Raw genomic sequence first — 16,495 nt, 5'->3', positions numbered from 1 at the left:
TAGCTATGCACAGCATTACGCATCTGTGTTCCAGCCAAAACGCCAGCTATCAAAGATACATGACAGCTTTTGATGAGCATACATTCATGTTTAACTTCTTTCATTCACATGAATAGTCTGTTGATTTTTCCAGAGAACTTTGCCTTCCAGCACTTCATGTCCAAAAAAAGCTTCATTCATGGTTTAATTCATTTGAAGCTTGCCCATCTGTTTTCTTATCTTTTTGGGCAATTCTAATTAAAAAGATTTTTTCATTAGAAGTGTACATTTGTGCGATTAAGCCTATTTGATATGTGCATGGTGTTAGCTGACATTTGTTTTGAAGTTTTGTGTGATTTATGAGTTCCAGAGAGCCGTTTATTGAATTTATCTTCCGTTTCCTGCTAGGCAAGCAAATGAAGGGGTTTGGAAAAAGCAAGACAACTTCACTAATCCTTTATCAAAGCACAACGATGAATTGCAAAAATTTCCAGGCTTTGACATCCCCACCAGCCCACCGTTGACCATCAGTGACCTTGGGGGAGGGAACAGCCTCTCTAACTGGAGCCCTCACTCCAGCCTGAGTCGAGGTCTTGGTAATCCATCCAGCTCTCATAAGGACAATCATCCTCCCATTCCCCACAAGGGCAAAGCCCTGGAGGAGCTGGAGCGCCGAGCTGCTGCTGACAAAGCTTTATCCATGGAAGTCCGACTGGTAGGACTTATTCCTTCTGTTTTGAATTAAAACGCATCAACGGTGCGATTATGTTAGTAACAGATAACTGGTTGACTTTTCAGGCAGCAGAGCGGGACTGGGAGGAGAAACGAGCCAGTCTCACCCAGTACAGTGCACAGGACATCAACCGGCTGCTGGAGGAGACGCAGGCGGAGTTAATGAAGGCCATTCCAGACCTGGATTTTGCTGCCAAGCAGATCAAGCCTTCATCCAACACACCGCCAACCCAGAACCCCCAGGGTTCAGCAGCGACTCCAGAACACCGCTCAAACAAGCCTCAACACAAGCTTTCTGCAAAAGAAGGAGGATCCAGGCGCGGCTCTGGTAAGTCCCCTCCATCTGTGTGTGTTGTTATCATTGATTCCATTGGTTTCTAAAGACGTGGTGCTGTTTCTGTTGGTTAGATGAGCTGAGCATACCCAGGTATCGCACAGAGAAGCCCTCCAAGTCTCCTCCACCTCCACCGCCTAGACGCAGTTTCCCCTCCTCACCGGGACTCACATCTCGCAGCGGAGAGCCGCTGATTCCTGGAAAAAGCATAAAAGTAAACAGTTTTGCCCAAAGATGTCTCATTACAGCCTTTTAAATCCACAAATGAAAAAAAGACAAATAAATGTCCTGAACAGAGATATCAAATCCTAATATATGCAGGTTCAGATTTATTAACACACTGCTGGTGTGTTCATATGTGTTCATAATGTGGCCTTGGATAAATTATTAACTGTTCTTGTGTCCGAAGAAATCTGAGTCTGATGAGACCGAGGCACAAAAACCCCACACAAAACTGAGGAGGACCATGTCTGAAAACCCTCGTCCTGCATCCACACCCCCGACTCTGGCCTCTGGAGAGACAGAGGAACGAGAGGAGGATAGGATTGCTGCTGAATTGGAGGTAAAGAAAACACTGATGTATCATGTTGATTTATATATAAATATATATAAATCATGTGCTGCAGAACAAAAAGTGCACCTTTCAGTTAATCTGATGTCCACAGTATGCCACAGGATTTCCTAGAGCACACGTCCACTCAAAGGGTGTGTGGAGATAAGCTCATCATCATTACCTCATGTTCAACCAGCAGGTGCCATATGTCCCCCTGCCCTGGGCTGTGGGAAAGCCCAAAGATCACATAATGCTCAGTTGAACACATCATCACCCTCAGCTCACAGATCACTCACAGACAGATGGAACCTGACTGTTGCTTCTGCTATTTCAGATCACCTAATGAAATAAAAATGCCAACGGGGTGTTTTTCTTTTTTCATAAATCCGAGGCTGTTTTATTATTATTATTATTATTATTATTATTATTATTATTATTATTATTATTATTATTATTATTATTATTATAAACTATTTAAACCTTCATTTTCCCTCCCCAGCTTTTTGAGAGAGTCCCAATCAGGCTCCCCCGTCCCCATTCGCTAATCCTCCCCGTTAGCCAAAGCAGCAGGGAACACGCCCCCCCCTCCAGATGGGACCTGTGGCCTCTACAGGCCTCAGGCTCTACTGAGGTAACTCTGGCTGACCCTCAGCAAACTGGACTGCTGCCCTCTGTCTCTGTTCTTCCTTCCTAACCCCCCCACCACCACACTCAGAACAGGGCACACTCGGTCATCTGCTGTTTTCACTTCAGCACTCCTTTTCCCAAATTCTCACAGGAACAGAAACCACTTCTGACATTTCTTTGTTGCATGCGTTGTGTGTTTAAGCCATCAAATAATAAGCCCAACACACTGATACTTACACACAAGCTTTACTCAGATGAGTGTTACTACCACATACTACAACAGTTACCTAAAAGGGAATAGATTAATTCACACAGATGTGTCTTGTTTATCTCAAAGACATCTCATATATGGGTGCATAATTTTGTCTTTATTAAAGCAATTTTATTTGTTTATTTATTTTAAAATAGCTTTGTTTTAAGCTTAAAACACATTGACTTATTGACTTTAAGAAATATTCCAGTTTTCCTGGCAATCCTCATTCATTGTATGCAAATAATAAGTGTAACAGCATAACAGTGTAACAGCATAACAGTGTAACAGCGTAACAGTGTAATACCTTAACAGTGTAACAGCGTAACAGCGTTACCATGTAACTGTGTAACTGTGTTACAGTGTAACACTGAAACAGTGTAACAGTGTCACAGTGTAACTTTGTCACAGCCTAACAGTGCAACAGCGTTACAGCAAAATAGTGTAACAATATAAAAGTGTCACAGTGTTACGGTGTAACAGTATAACAGTGTCACAGTGTAACAGTGTAACAGTAACAGTGTAACAGCGAAACAGTTTAACAGTGTCACAGCCTAACAGTGTCACAGCCTAACAGTGTAACAGCGTTACAGCAAAATAGTGTAACAGTGTCACTGTGTAACTGTGTAACAGTATAACAGTGTCACAGTGTTACAGTGTAACTGTGTAACAGTATAACAGTGTCACAGTGTTACAGTGTAACAGTAACAGTGTAACAGTGTCACAGCCTAACAGTGTCACAGCCTAACAGTGTAACAGCGTTACAGCAAAATAGTGTAACAGTGTCACTGTGTCACTGTGTAGCAGTGTAACAGTATAACAGTGTCACAGCGTAACAATGTCACAGTGTCACAGCCTAACAGTGTAACAGTGTTACAGCAAAATAGTGTAACAGTGTCACTGTGTAACTGTGTAACAGTATAACAGTGTCACAGTGTTACAGTGTAACAGTGTTACTGTGTTACAGCGTAACAGTGTAACAGCATAACAGCGTAGGAGCATAACAGCTTTACTGTGTAACTGCGTAACAGCGTAACTGCGTTACTGTGTAACAGAGTTACAGTGTAACAGTGTAACTGTGTCACAGCGTAACAGCATAACAGTGTAACAGCCTAACAGCCTAGCAGCCTAGCAGCGTTGCAGCCTAATGGGCTCGAAACACGGGAGGTGACATCGCCTCTCCTCCATTCATTTTCAATGAGACATGCGCGACAAAGCGATAATCGCGGGTCTCCCTCCTACGAAGCGAAACGCGAAAAACGTGCGTGTGAAATTTTGCGCTCGTGCACGTGTCATGCACAGACGACCCAGCGATGCGATCCCAGAAAGTTGAAACATTTTCAACTTTTCATCGCTGTCACTCGGACGAGGACTAATCAACGGAGGTTTCATTCACTGACCAATGAGCGGGCAGGATACTCCGTAAACACCTCCGAGCAAACATGGAGGAGAAGTTGATTATTATTATGTTTTATATAGTAAAATCACAAGTAAGATTTCACATAACTCTAACAGTACCTTGTGAAACATCATATCTACCGCTTTATTAACTCTGAACCGCTTAAATAACCTTAATTCCCACTTACCTGACACAGCCAAGCAAAACAACGGAAGTTTCAATTTCGCCATGGAACAGAACGCGTAGACGGCTTTGCCGCTGGCTGCTGCCGCGGATCGCCTCCCGTGTGTCAGGTAATAAAAGCGACGGCGACAAATTTTGCTGATCGCGGTTGTTTGTCGCCTTCCATGTGTCGAGCCCATAAAGGTCTAACAGCAAAACAATGTAAAAGTCAGTTTATGCTTGACGCATCCATGAGGTCCACGCGGCCAAATTATGTCATTTTAGCAACCACGCCACTCCATTCGGTCCAAAGTTTTTGCACCGCGCACCTAGGAAATTTTCTGAGCACGCGGGCGGTCCTGCACAGAAAAACATGGAGGATTGACAAGCGCTCATAGTGGCGGAGGTTCGTAAATACAGACATCTTTATGATTTGGTCCATAAAGATCACCGTGATCAAAATATTGTTAATTGCTGTCACAGTCAAAAAAGACGTGGACACAGTGAAACATGCTATAAACAACAATGATTTCTACTTCTACTATGGTGCAGTGTTATATGCATGCTGTACAGCCCCATGCCGGCCCCTACAGTCTGGGAGAATATTGGCTTTCAGCGGAAACAAGCCGCAGAAGGAAGGAACCATAAACGTATGCGTCAAGCATAAACCAAGCTTAACATCGCAACAGTGTAACAGCATAACAGGTAGCTCAGTAAGGCTAATCCCTCCAGACAGCCGTTAGTTCTCAGGTAAAAGATGATCAGTTTGGGTTTAGTTTAGTATTTAATCAGTTAAACAAGAATCTACTTTTAGCGTATACTCTATGCTCAGTTGTATTTATCTTGATGGGTAGATGGGTTTCTTACACTTTTTGCAAGGACCCAATAATTATGACAGAAGTCGTATAGCCAGGGTTTTAGCTTGTTTCAGGAGTTTAAACATCATAGTATTTAACAACATTTGACGGCAGGATTCAATCTATGATGGTGCTTTGAGCCTGGTTCACACGACAAGATTTTATTGGTGATTTCTGACCAGCTCTCCCCCTTCAGATAATCTCAAGGATTTGCGTGATTATCATCAAATAATCCTGCATTTTGCAGTGTATTACGAGGATTCTGGTATGCTCTGAAAGACGTCAGGAATGCTCTGGTCATAAATCCAGGCTTTCAAACACGTTGGAATGTCTGATTTTTGGGGACACAGAAATGTGCTGCCAGTTAAATGGTGGCGTCTGTCTAATCAGAAAGTGAGCACGCTCCTCCTCCTCCTCCATGTTTGTTTACTCTGAAGTCACATTTGATCTCTTGAGCTTATGTGTAATGTGTAGTATTTGTCGAGTTGCAGCGCACAACACACTACAGGACCAAAACTGGTATACATATGATTTTTATCACCATGGGTGTGGTTTCTCATGTTTTGAAAATTGTAACAATTTAAAAATTCTGCTGTGTGAACTAGACTTCAGTTGCCTGATTGTTTTTCTTTTTTAACACATGGAAGGAGGCTTCCTACATTCCACTCTCATTTGTGAATGTTTTAAATCTCAGCTCTTATTAACCAATGTCATCTAAAGTCTCTCAATCACTGCAAAGGAAACTGGCATGTTGGGATTTTAGGCCTTTTATCAGACTTTTGAGCAGGTAGAATATAGTTGTGATAGAAGGGCAGCTCTCCATGCTGACGACACATGTGATACTTAATCAGACAATTGATTGGCTCAAAGGAAAACTAGAAGAATCTTAAAGCTCTGGAGAGAAGAGTGAATATAATCTATGAGCCGCACCTCAAAAGAGTAGTTACTTGCCTGTCACCTATTGTTCCTAGCATATCATTTCTGCTCTTTGTTCTTTGAAGAATTACTTGTGTGTATATACATATATGAGGGGAGGGAATTTAACATGTTAATTATGATTAATTAATTAGAAAACAATAATGAGTCCAAAGTAATTAAATAGACCTTGTGGTTGCAGAAAAATACTCAATTAAGATGAGTATGTCATCTGTGCCTTACTAACATTATTTTTTATTTTAAAAACTGCTTGGGCACACATTGTCTTGAATTATTAAAATGTGATTAATCCAGATTAATTAATTACAAAGCCTCTAATTAATTAGAATAATTTTTGATCGAGTTGCACCCTTTTTGAGCGCAATCCATTCTTTTGTGACTTAAAAATCATGTTTTCTTTGTAATGATTCATAAATGAGGGACAGTTTCAGAGGCTTATAGTAAAGGCAGTACTTCAATACTGTACATCTGCACACATACGCACAATAATACAAACATTATCCATACATGCATTATAAACTAATTTCTTATTTTCCTTGGCTGTGCTTTGCTAATTGTTTACATTAATCTTCAATCTGATGTTTGTCGTGTTTGTGCCATAATTGTGCTCCAGCTCTAACTAGTTCCGTGTGTGTGTATTTATACCTCAAGTGCTTTCTTTATTTATAGGGAAGAAAATTGCCTGCTGTCCCCCACATCGTGCTGACAGAGTCTTTGCCATCTTCTCTCGGTGATTCAGAAAATCCTGTAAAAGATTTAACAAATGACATCCAAGAAGAGAGTCCAGCACGAGATCTGAGTGGGTGTCGTTTGGTCTACGAGACTATAGGTTCAGGGCAAATGTCCTCAGAAGAACTTGCTCTACAACAGAGGGAGTTGCGTTGTTTGGATAAAGAGTTCCAACAGGAAACAGCTCTGATTGTGACAGACCTGGACATGATGGTGGTGTCTCCTCGTGAGGTCCAGGAGCTTCAGAGAACAGAAGTTCTAACTCTTACTATCTCACCACAGACTAAAGAAGTCTCTGAAGTGGAGCTGAATAAACGACCTGTCCTTCTGCTTTTTGATAAAGAATATGCTCCCAGAGACGCCTACAGACTGCTGTACTCCCTGCTGGAGCGGTCTAAACCAGTTCCCAAACCCAGAATCAAATTCTCTCACCAACCCAGCCAACCGATCACTCTAATGGAGGCTCTAAGGAGAGGGATAGAGACGGGGGACCAGTTGCTTGTGTTTCAACACAATAACAACACAGTGCAGGAGAGCACTTTACACTGTAGCTCTGAGGACAGTCTCTCCACCAGTGAGAGAAGCATGACCCAAGACGTCCGACTCAGCACCTACAAGAGGCTGGACAGCTTGGAGGAAACGATCAGAGAGCTGGAGAACGCCTTGATAGAGATCAGTGGTCATCCAGTGACGGATAAACTCTACGCTGGGGAAACCACTCCTGCAGAAAGGATTGGCAGTTTGACTTCAGAGACCAGGAAACCAACAGTTCCACCCAAACCATCATCGCTGAGCCCAGCATCAGTCCAGGTTCATTACTTACTGCTGCCGTGAACATGTCCTGCTCTTTCCTTCTTCATTTCTTCTCTGCAGATGGCTATTGGAACTTCACTCTTCAAGCCTCTGGTGTCTGCTTCCTGTTTGAATCGGCCTCTAATTGTATTTGAAATCGAAAATAAGTTGAGAGGACAGACAGCAGACTTCCTGAATCCTTTTCCGTTCTGTGCTTAGTGGTGGAGCTGCTGTCCTGCTGAGCTCTAGGCTGCTAATTGTTTCTCCATCGATCAACCCTGACACTTGCTCTTTGTGAACTTAGCTCATTTCACCTCTTGTTAAATAAATGTGCTGAAAATGCAAACAATCCCCCTCTTCTCCTTTTCTTCTCTTTACTTTTCCACAAAAACAGTTTTTCTCAGTATCTTTACTTTGCCTTGAAATGAGCTTTCTTTCCCTCGAGCTATACAAACAGCAGTTGTTCTACATTTAAACGGCCCAAAGGGCATTTTTACAAATGTTAAGTTCTGCATTAGATAGAGTCGGTGGAAATCTTCTCATGTTTAAAACAGTTGTGTCTTCAGATGAGTTATTTGCTGGTGAAGGTTCTTAGTCATCCGGGTCATGGTCATCTCTACTAGTATGTTTACAGGAAGGTGAATGGATGTTTACCAGATTGCTTTTGCTTTTCTTGCAATCAAGCTTTGAAATCGTACTGAGTTCTCCATGAATACAAGCTAGCTCACATATCACTTCCTCCTTCTGTTTTGCTGGTGTGGTCTCCACATGAGGAGGTTTGATGACATGTACGATTAGATTCAACGGTACCTTAAACAGGGGCAGCGTAAAATTTTTTAACTTGGTGCGAAGTTCATTTATGTCACTAATTAATCTCACAAGGTGAAACTAATAAATGAGATGGACTCATTACACACAACGCCAGATATCTGAAGCCTTTATTTGTGATAAATGTGAGGATTATGAAAACCCCACATTCAAAATCTCGGACAATTAGAATATTGTGAAAAGGTTCAATATTCTAGACTCAAAGTGTCTCTAACACTCTAATCGGCTAATGAACCCAGAACACCTGCAAAGGGTTCCTGACCCTTTAGATCTGTGGTTCTCAATCCTGGTCCTGGAGGGCCGGAATCCAGCATGTTTTGGTTCCTGTTTCAACACACCTGATTTAATCAGCGGGTAATTAACAGGTTTCTGCACAGCTTGATAAGCCTCTGCTCATGTGATTCAACCACTGAATTAAGGCCAGAGAAACAAACATGCTGGATAATGGGCGTCCAGGATGCGTCATTTGGAATCCTAGGACGTCCAAGGAAGGTCCCGCCTTTCCTGTCTCTGACTGGCTGGAAGGGCTCTTCTACGATCGGCTATTGCAGGGGTCGGCAACCTGTTCCCATCAAAGAGCCATTATTACCCGTTTCCCACAGTAAAGAACTGGGAGCTGCAGCAGCCGCGGCGTTGTGGGCGGGGCCTACCCTCACACAGCAGAGAGCTGCTTTAACCAATCACAACAGGTGACAGCAGCCGGTACCGGTCGCTCGTGTACGTCAAAGTTATCTTTCATAAGAAGATAATCAATAAAACGATTTATATAAAATGGATCCAGAAGTTGTAGCCCGTCTCTGCCTACAATATTTTGATATTTTTCACCCTGTTGGTGGTTTTACTGAGCAGGTGCCACTTTTGTCATACGTTTCTTTTTGAAACATGTTTAGACTGTTCAGAATACAAATCCAGGCTCTGTCACGTTTGATTGTTGTAATTAAACTTTGTAGGTGGGGAAGGTCAGAAAAGGATCCGATCAATTTGTTTTTCCCTCGTTTACAGCGATGGAGATAACGGCGCAGTGTGCCTGGCTCATGTGTTAATCAAGTTAAATTATATCTATTTTCACAAGAAAACAGAACAGTTAAAAGCAGGGCTTGTGTTGACCGAACAGTTCCCGTATTTGACCGTTTATTTTGACGGAGAAAGAATAGAAAGAATTACCCCGACGCATGCAGACGAACTGACATTTTATTTGTTACGCACATCGCAGATGTAAATCACTCAAGAAAAGATTCCCATCTGAACATCTGAGCTGGACACTGCTCAGCGCAGCTCACTGTCAGTGCATACATAAAGTGCACAGCGAGCTGAAGATGTGGAGAGGGGCTTGGAGCGCGTCGCAGAACCAGAGCGCATGCGGGAACATTCCTCCCACTGATACGAGCGTTTTCCAAACCCTGTCCCTCAGAGAGACTTGTCACTTAGAAAATGTTCCCTGATTATGAAACTTTGGCTGAATTGTGTTTGTTCCTGTCTCCAATGTGGCGACACATCCAGGAGCCGTCTGAGGAGAAGCCCAGAATCTCACATCCTCTTCAGCTCAGAATGTGCCTATGATTACGCACAAGCATGACGCGTCAACCCGGTCTCACAGTCAGACCGGGTTGGACCTGTTCAGGTTTACGCAGACAATCTTTACATTTCGAATTAGCTTACAGATGTAAAATTTATGCAGTAAAATATAAAGCATTTTATTTAAATATCCAGTCATTATCATACAAGCACAGAGAGCCACATCAGATGGATGGAAGAGCCGCATGCAGCTCCAGAGCCGCGGGTTGCCGACCCCTGGGCTATTGCATGTAAGAGGAAGCTGTTTTCCCTCGCTGCAGGTTTTTATGTTTACAGCCAGATCTTGAGGAGTTTTTTGAAGAAAATGTGAACTCATAGCTATTAAAAACATTCTTTCTTAAACATCTTCATAAAAGAACCTGAAAAATGTCATATGTGAACTTGTAATAAATCTTGTTGCATTTTATCGCACTGTAGACTGACTTTATCTGTTGGCTCTATTGGTGTTACCTTATTTCTTAATTATTAGGCTATTCTCCTTTAATAGGTTAAGGCTGTTTACAAGTTAGAGCACTTCTCTCATCATCAGATTAAATGTGTATCATTTAATCAAAAATGAAGTTGTGGCTGATTATGATTTAGACCTATTTTTCACCCGTTTTCATTATTCTAGAGAAGAAACAGACCTGATGCACACAGCTGGGCAGAACAGGGCAGTTTAATTAAACTTCATACCCAGGTAAGACACACATGTGTATTCTAATGCTTCAGAGCCAAGAGATAAAGTTAGAGAAATGCAACATGATTATAAATTCACATTTTACATTTATCAGTTTTTTTATTAAACATAAAACATTAAATGTTTGGCAAAACAGGACAGAATGTTATTATAGCGCTAAGTTCACATTTTCTTTCACAAAACTCCCCAGAACAGCTTTTCTGCTGGTGGCAGAAGGATAGTCTGCTCTTAGCGAGGACTGCCAGTTTGCTGCTAAATGAAAGAGCCAATCGTAGTTGAGCCTTTCTAGCCAATCAGAGGCGAGAAATGCAAGACCTTCTTTGGACATCCTAGAATTCCAAATGGACCAGGACCAGGATTGAAAACCTCTACTTTAGATAGTCTCTCAGTCTAAGATGGATTACTGAAATAAAAGGACTTTTGCACCTTGAAACCATCAATCTTCTCTGTCCAAACGATGAACATTAGTGTTTTTCTAATGAATGAATTATCTTTGGAGGTTGGTGGATGACTCCGCTTTGACCTGAATAGTTACCCCCCATCATGTTTGTGTAGTTGCTGCTTAGTTTCAAGCCCTGTTAATACCGCAGGATTTTAAAAGTTGTTGGCAGATTTTCAAAGCGTGAGAGCACACATGAAGACGTGGAGATGTTTGGTCCACTTCATGTTGGAACAGAGTTAACATCCTTGCCATGTCTGCTTCACAGATGTGAAAGTTCATCCAAGCTCTGGCTCTGAAAACATGGATTTTGTTCAGTGCAAATGCATGCTGGCTGAAGGGGACGGTGTTCTGTTTACGTTCAGGCCAGTTGATCGTTGGTTTTATATCATCCTCATGCTTTTTTATTTTCTTGTTTCAGACAAAAGCAGCAGCTGTTGTAACTGCGATAACAGGATACTAGGGATGTAAAAAATGATCAATAATGTGAAATATCGCAACATTTCAGTTATGAATCGACATTTAAAAGAAGAGGATCAGTTTTCTATTGAGAACTTACATGCAAACATCCACTGTAGTTCTTGTTTTTGGTGCAGTTATGTTAGCAGCAGTTTTTACCGCTTTTCAGCATCGCAATATATTGTATTGTCTCCTCGGTATTGAGATTTTTATTGTATCGCCGGATTCTGGCCAATACCCCCCCCCCCAGAAGGGCTGGTTTCTGAGGCGATCCTGATGACTGCTAGCCTGGCAAGCCAGACTAAATAAATGTATTATTTAGTCTGGCCACGCTCCATTGACGGCTCTCGGTTGTGGGGCGGGTTCTACCGTTGTCTTTCGAATGATCTCCGCATTCCACTGAACAATGAATGTGACGTACTCTTGTTTCACTCTGTTGCATCATCCCACCCACCAGGCGTATAGAGCGCCCTGATTGGCCCACAAAGCGGATAAAGCTCTGTGATTTGTTCACTAAGCAGATAGAGCACTATGATTGGCCCACCATTATGGACCAATCACAGCTCTTTGTGTGTTTGAAACCCCTCTAGAGAGCTGTGATTGGCTAGCCAGAGTCCTGGTATGAGCTGCTGAGGTTCCAATGGAGCATGCCTAGACCATTCTTTGCAAAGCAAGAATTTGGTCTAGTTCACTAGGCTAGATGACTGCAGCATTTGCTAGGTACTTTCAGATAAATATCCAGCAAATTGAAAGTAAAAAAGATCTTTCTTTCTTGCTGAGGCTGAACGTTGCCAGTGACCGTACTTCCTATCAGCAGATATTGTGACTAGCCTGTTTTCTTCTCACCTCCATCTGACTGCAAAACAACCACAGATTAGTAATTAGCAGGAGGCTTAAAGCGTTCCTGCATCAGCTGTCTCTGCTCTGAGGTGTCTCGACAGCTTGCGTAGTATTGACTCTCTGCTCTGAACGTTTCCTCCCACTCAGGGCCGGGCTGTAATACTTGACAGTCACTGTCACGGTGAGTTTCTGCCCTCTGATGTGGAGCCGTGGAGCATTCCTGCTGGGAAATGGCAGAGGATTACAGAGTCTTCACACATTATTTCATCACTCCAACTTCAATCACGTTGATCATTTCAGCACAACTCTCCTTCCTCCTCATGTCCGATGTTTGCTGCTAACTAAATTCACAGGAAACATGGTCTCTAGCCCAAATGCAGCTCGGTGTTCTAGTAAGTGCGCTAGAATGGAAGATTTAACAGTTTACTGTATATTTTCTGTCACTTTTAATAAAGTACAGATTGTCACCAGAATTTGCACCTTGAGTCAACAGGGAAAATTAGGATTTTTTTTTTTTGGCAATACTAGAGTAAACCTTTCATCAGCGCTCCTTTCATCTTTTGTCTCGGTGTGCAGGAGAATCACAGCTGGCTGGAGATTTGACAGAATGTGTATTTGTTTTGTGCGTATTAGAGACAGTCAATGGAGTCGCTCAGCGGGGGAGATCCTTAAGCACAATGCCTCCTGGTTCCTGCTGTGGTGCTAGGCTATGCAACGTCAATTTTGATGCTTCGTTTTATAAATCCTGCTCTTTTCTTGTTGATGGATGGAGAAAATTATGTGAGTTAGTTGGTTTGGTTTTCTTTCAGCTATCTCCTTACATCTTACAGATCTCCTTGGTCTCAGGAGACAGACTTTACTTCCTGTAGTCAAACGTGTCTCAGATGGAAACAGTAGCGGAGAAGTGTAGAACCATGTGCTTCATGTTTAGTCACTGTTCTCTCTTGTTTTTCTCTCTTTAATCCTTCTCTTAGGGAAGTAATAACCCCAGCGTTGGTAAGACTCACTCCTCAGCTGCTTCAAAGCTGAAACACCTGCAGCAGAACACCACAGAGAAGACTAAAAGTGGCAAGAAAGAGGATTTACTGAAGAGCCAGGGCCAGCAGCAGGTATCACCGAACCGTTTAGCTCTACAGAGACTAAAGATGTGCTGTCTGGCTGTTTGAGACGCTTTCACAAGAACTGTACTTTCACATTTGTTAGTTCTGTTCTTCAGACAAAAGTAAATGTTTGTTGTGCCATTTTTACACATCTTAATCCTTCAAAGAACGTGGCCATCTATTTATGCAAATCACCCTGTCTTTTATGCACCACTTGAGCATAAATAGGCCTTCAACCATCACTGTCTACGCTTCATCCTCTCCATTGAAGTGCTGCCCGTCCTAAGCACACTCCACTCCCTAGCTAGGACATTTATCTCTCAAGTTTTGGCTCATTTTGTCTTCTTTTCTGAAACTTAGAGAGGACTTTATCTGTTCAAAGCTGTCAGACATGTTAAATTAGTTTAGTTTTGAAAAACAGATGAATAAAAGGTTAATAGTTTATATTGTCTCAAAACTCTCTCAAAAACACACATATATAATTTGCCAAAATTACATTATTTTAATTTCTTATTTTTTGTGGGAATACATTTGCAATTGTCTTTAGTAGGACTGAGTAGGACAGCCTTGCAAGCTGTACTCAGGGCTAAAAACGCCCAAAAACGCCTACATCAGCACCAACAAGTCTGCCACATCAGAGAAGAGTTTAACACAGAAGGATCTGGAGTCTTATCTCCTGATATTTGGACATTTTGCATCTGATTGGATAACAGCAACGCGACTGCCACTGACTCCATTTGCTTTGTGACATGGATGTATTATCTCCACAAATAACCAAAGCCTGGAGGAGCTTCTACCATGTGGTTGAGTTGCTAATGCTAACTGTTAGCTTCTGCTAGCTGAGGTGTTCTCTGCTGAATATGGATCGCTAACCCAACAACAGCCTTCCTCATCGTGAACCAGTATGGGTGAGTCCACGTGACCACTTGATGTAGATCTGTATGGATTTTCAAATCCTAATTCCACTGTATATTTTCTTTCCAAAGCTAATGCTATTTTTATGTTCAGCCTGCATGAAAAGCTCAGAGTGACCAATTATAATCAGGAATAATCATTAAAAAATCTTTTTTCAGTGAACCACACCTTTAAAGTGAGGTTTGGGTCTTGACATTGGGGTGCTAGATGGTCTCTGCAGGGAAGAAAATTAAAGCATTCAAGCATGTCGGTCGACTGAAGCCAAGAGAAGATTCTTGCTCCACGGCCGTGCACAGAGGGGAATAAAAAAGCTTAATGTCAGTGTAATTTGAAAAATAACGGAAGCAGTGAAGTGCACCTAAACCTCCACAACCCAGAGAGCATTCTGACTCAAAGTCAATTTTGTAGATTGCAGAGAAATGAATGTTAGACTGGGAAAAGATTTGAGAGATGGGGGGGGGGGGGGGGGGGGGGAGTAATGATGCTTTGGTCTCCTCAGATTTGGAGGAGAAGGGAAGAACTTCTGCAGAGCTGTGTAATAACAGCCACTTCAGTCCTTGGCAATCACTGTTGATTTAATATGAAGAAGCCATCTCTCTTTTCACCATTAAGTCACTCACATTTCCTCTGCTTAAAGCCTCTCTTTCCCCTTTTCTGCTTTCTGTACCCTGCAATGTATCCAAGCCTTATCGCTGCCTCTCCCGACTCCAACCAGGCCCATCATCCTAGATAGCTTTGCTCCTGTTTCTTTGCCTGAGTTAACCAAACTAGTTGACTCTATGAAGACCTCTGCATGCCCCCTCGACATCTTACCCTCATCTTTGTTTAAAAGTGCTTTTCAGTCCATCTATCCCAGCGTGCCCTCCATTATTAATGCTTCTCTGATTTCTGGTCAGGTCCCTGCTTACTTTAGGAACGCTGTAATCCACCCGCTTCTTAAAAAACCGAGTCTCGACCCCTCTCTCCATAGCAGCTTCAGACCCATCTCTAAACTTCCGTTCATCTCCAAGATCTTGGAAAAGGTTGTGGCTAAACAACTCACAGCTGCTCTTGATGAACATAACATCTTTGATAGCTTCCAGTCAGGTTTTCGTAGAGCTCATTTTACTGAAACAGCTCTTCTTAAGGTCTCTAATGACGTTCTGACTCACAGTGATGCAGGGGACTGTTCTGTTCTGGTCCTGCTGGACCTGACTGCAGCCTTTGACACTGTTGACCATCACCTGCTACTGGAGAGGCTGAGAGACTGGGTAGGCCTATCAGGATCTGCTCTGGAGTGGTTCTCCTCTTATCTCTCTGAGCGCTCCTTTTCTGTGGCCGTCTCCAAGTTTAGGTCCTCCACCACCTCTCTTACCCATGGTGTGCCACAAGGTTCTGTGCTGGGGCCTCTGCTCTTCCTCCTCTATCTGCTTCCTCTTCAGCACATTCTGAGCTCCTTCAAAGGAATCTCCTACCATCTTTATGCAGATGACATCCAACTGTGCATCTCCTTTAAGCCCCATGAGATGTCTAAGCTGCAGCTGTTACACACCTGCTTAGACTCTATCAAAACCTGGATGGCTGGGAGCTTTCTTCAGCTGAATGAAGATAAGACTGAGATCCTCATCTGTGCCCCAGACAAGCTGGTTCCCAAAGTCAGAGTCTCTCTTGGTCAGCTTGCTTCCCACACCAAACCTTCCGTCAGGAATCTTGGCGTGACCTTTGACCCAGCTCTCACCCTGGATTCTCATGTCAGTTCTCTTGTTCGCTCTTCCTTCTTCCATCTAAGCTGAGTCCCATTCTGTCCCACTCTGAACTTGAGACTGTTCTCCAAACCTTCATCTCCTCACGCTTAGACTACTGTAACTCTCTTTTCACGTGTCTGAGCAGAACCTCCCTGAACCGTCTACAGGTGGTTCAGAACGCCTGTGCTCGGCTTCTGACCAAGTCCTCCAAACACACCCACATCACCCCGCTTCTCCTCCAGCTTCATTGGCTGCCAGTCAACTTCAGCGTTCATTTCAAGATCCTGGTTCTGGTCTACAGGGCCTTACATGGACAAGCACCATCTTACATTGGTGATCTTCTTAGTCCCTACACCCCCAGCAGGTCCCTGAGGTCCAGTGATCAAAGCCTACTGGTTGTGCAGCACCAGGCTAAAGACCAAAGGTGACAGATCATTTGCTGCTGTGGCCCCCAGACTCTGGAACTCTCTCCCCTGAGCCTGAGATCAGTGGACTCAGTGGTCTCCTTTAAAAAGCAGCTGAAGACTCACTTGTTCAAGCTGGCTTTTGTATGACCTTCTTCACCACTGTCTCTTTATTCTGCTCT

General features: G+C 42.9%; 1 protein-coding gene across 14 annotated transcripts in view; it reads left to right on the top strand.

Annotated features, from left to right (window-relative positions):
* Positions 1-16,495, top strand: part of srcin1a (SRC kinase signaling inhibitor 1a) — a 164,827-nt gene that overhangs the window by 144,451 nt on the left and 3,881 nt on the right. For 12 of the 14 annotated variants that reach the window (XM_054740184.2, XM_054740186.2, XM_054740188.2 and 9 more), the window contains 7 exons: positions 388-694; positions 778-1,039; positions 1,120-1,259; positions 1,455-1,607; positions 2,098-2,229; positions 6,499-7,368; positions 13,145-13,279. In XM_054740184.2, coding sequence (XP_054596159.2) covers positions 388-694; positions 778-1,039; positions 1,120-1,259; positions 1,455-1,607; positions 2,098-2,229; positions 6,499-7,368; positions 13,145-13,279 — 1,999 coding nt within the window. The remainder of the gene's footprint in view (positions 1-387; positions 695-777; positions 1,040-1,119; positions 1,260-1,454; positions 1,608-2,097; positions 2,230-6,498; positions 7,369-13,144; positions 13,280-16,495) is intronic. The other 2 variants (XM_070551373.1, XM_054740193.2) reach the window with 2 other exon arrangements.

The sequence above is a fragment of the Nothobranchius furzeri genome, chromosome 5 (assembly GCF_043380555.1).
Source record: "Nothobranchius furzeri strain GRZ-AD chromosome 5, NfurGRZ-RIMD1, whole genome shotgun sequence".
Lineage (NCBI taxonomy): Eukaryota > Metazoa > Chordata > Actinopteri > Cyprinodontiformes > Nothobranchiidae > Nothobranchius > Nothobranchius furzeri.
The sequence above is the reverse complement of the archived record's forward strand: the minus strand, read 5'-3'. Positions and strand labels throughout refer to the sequence as shown.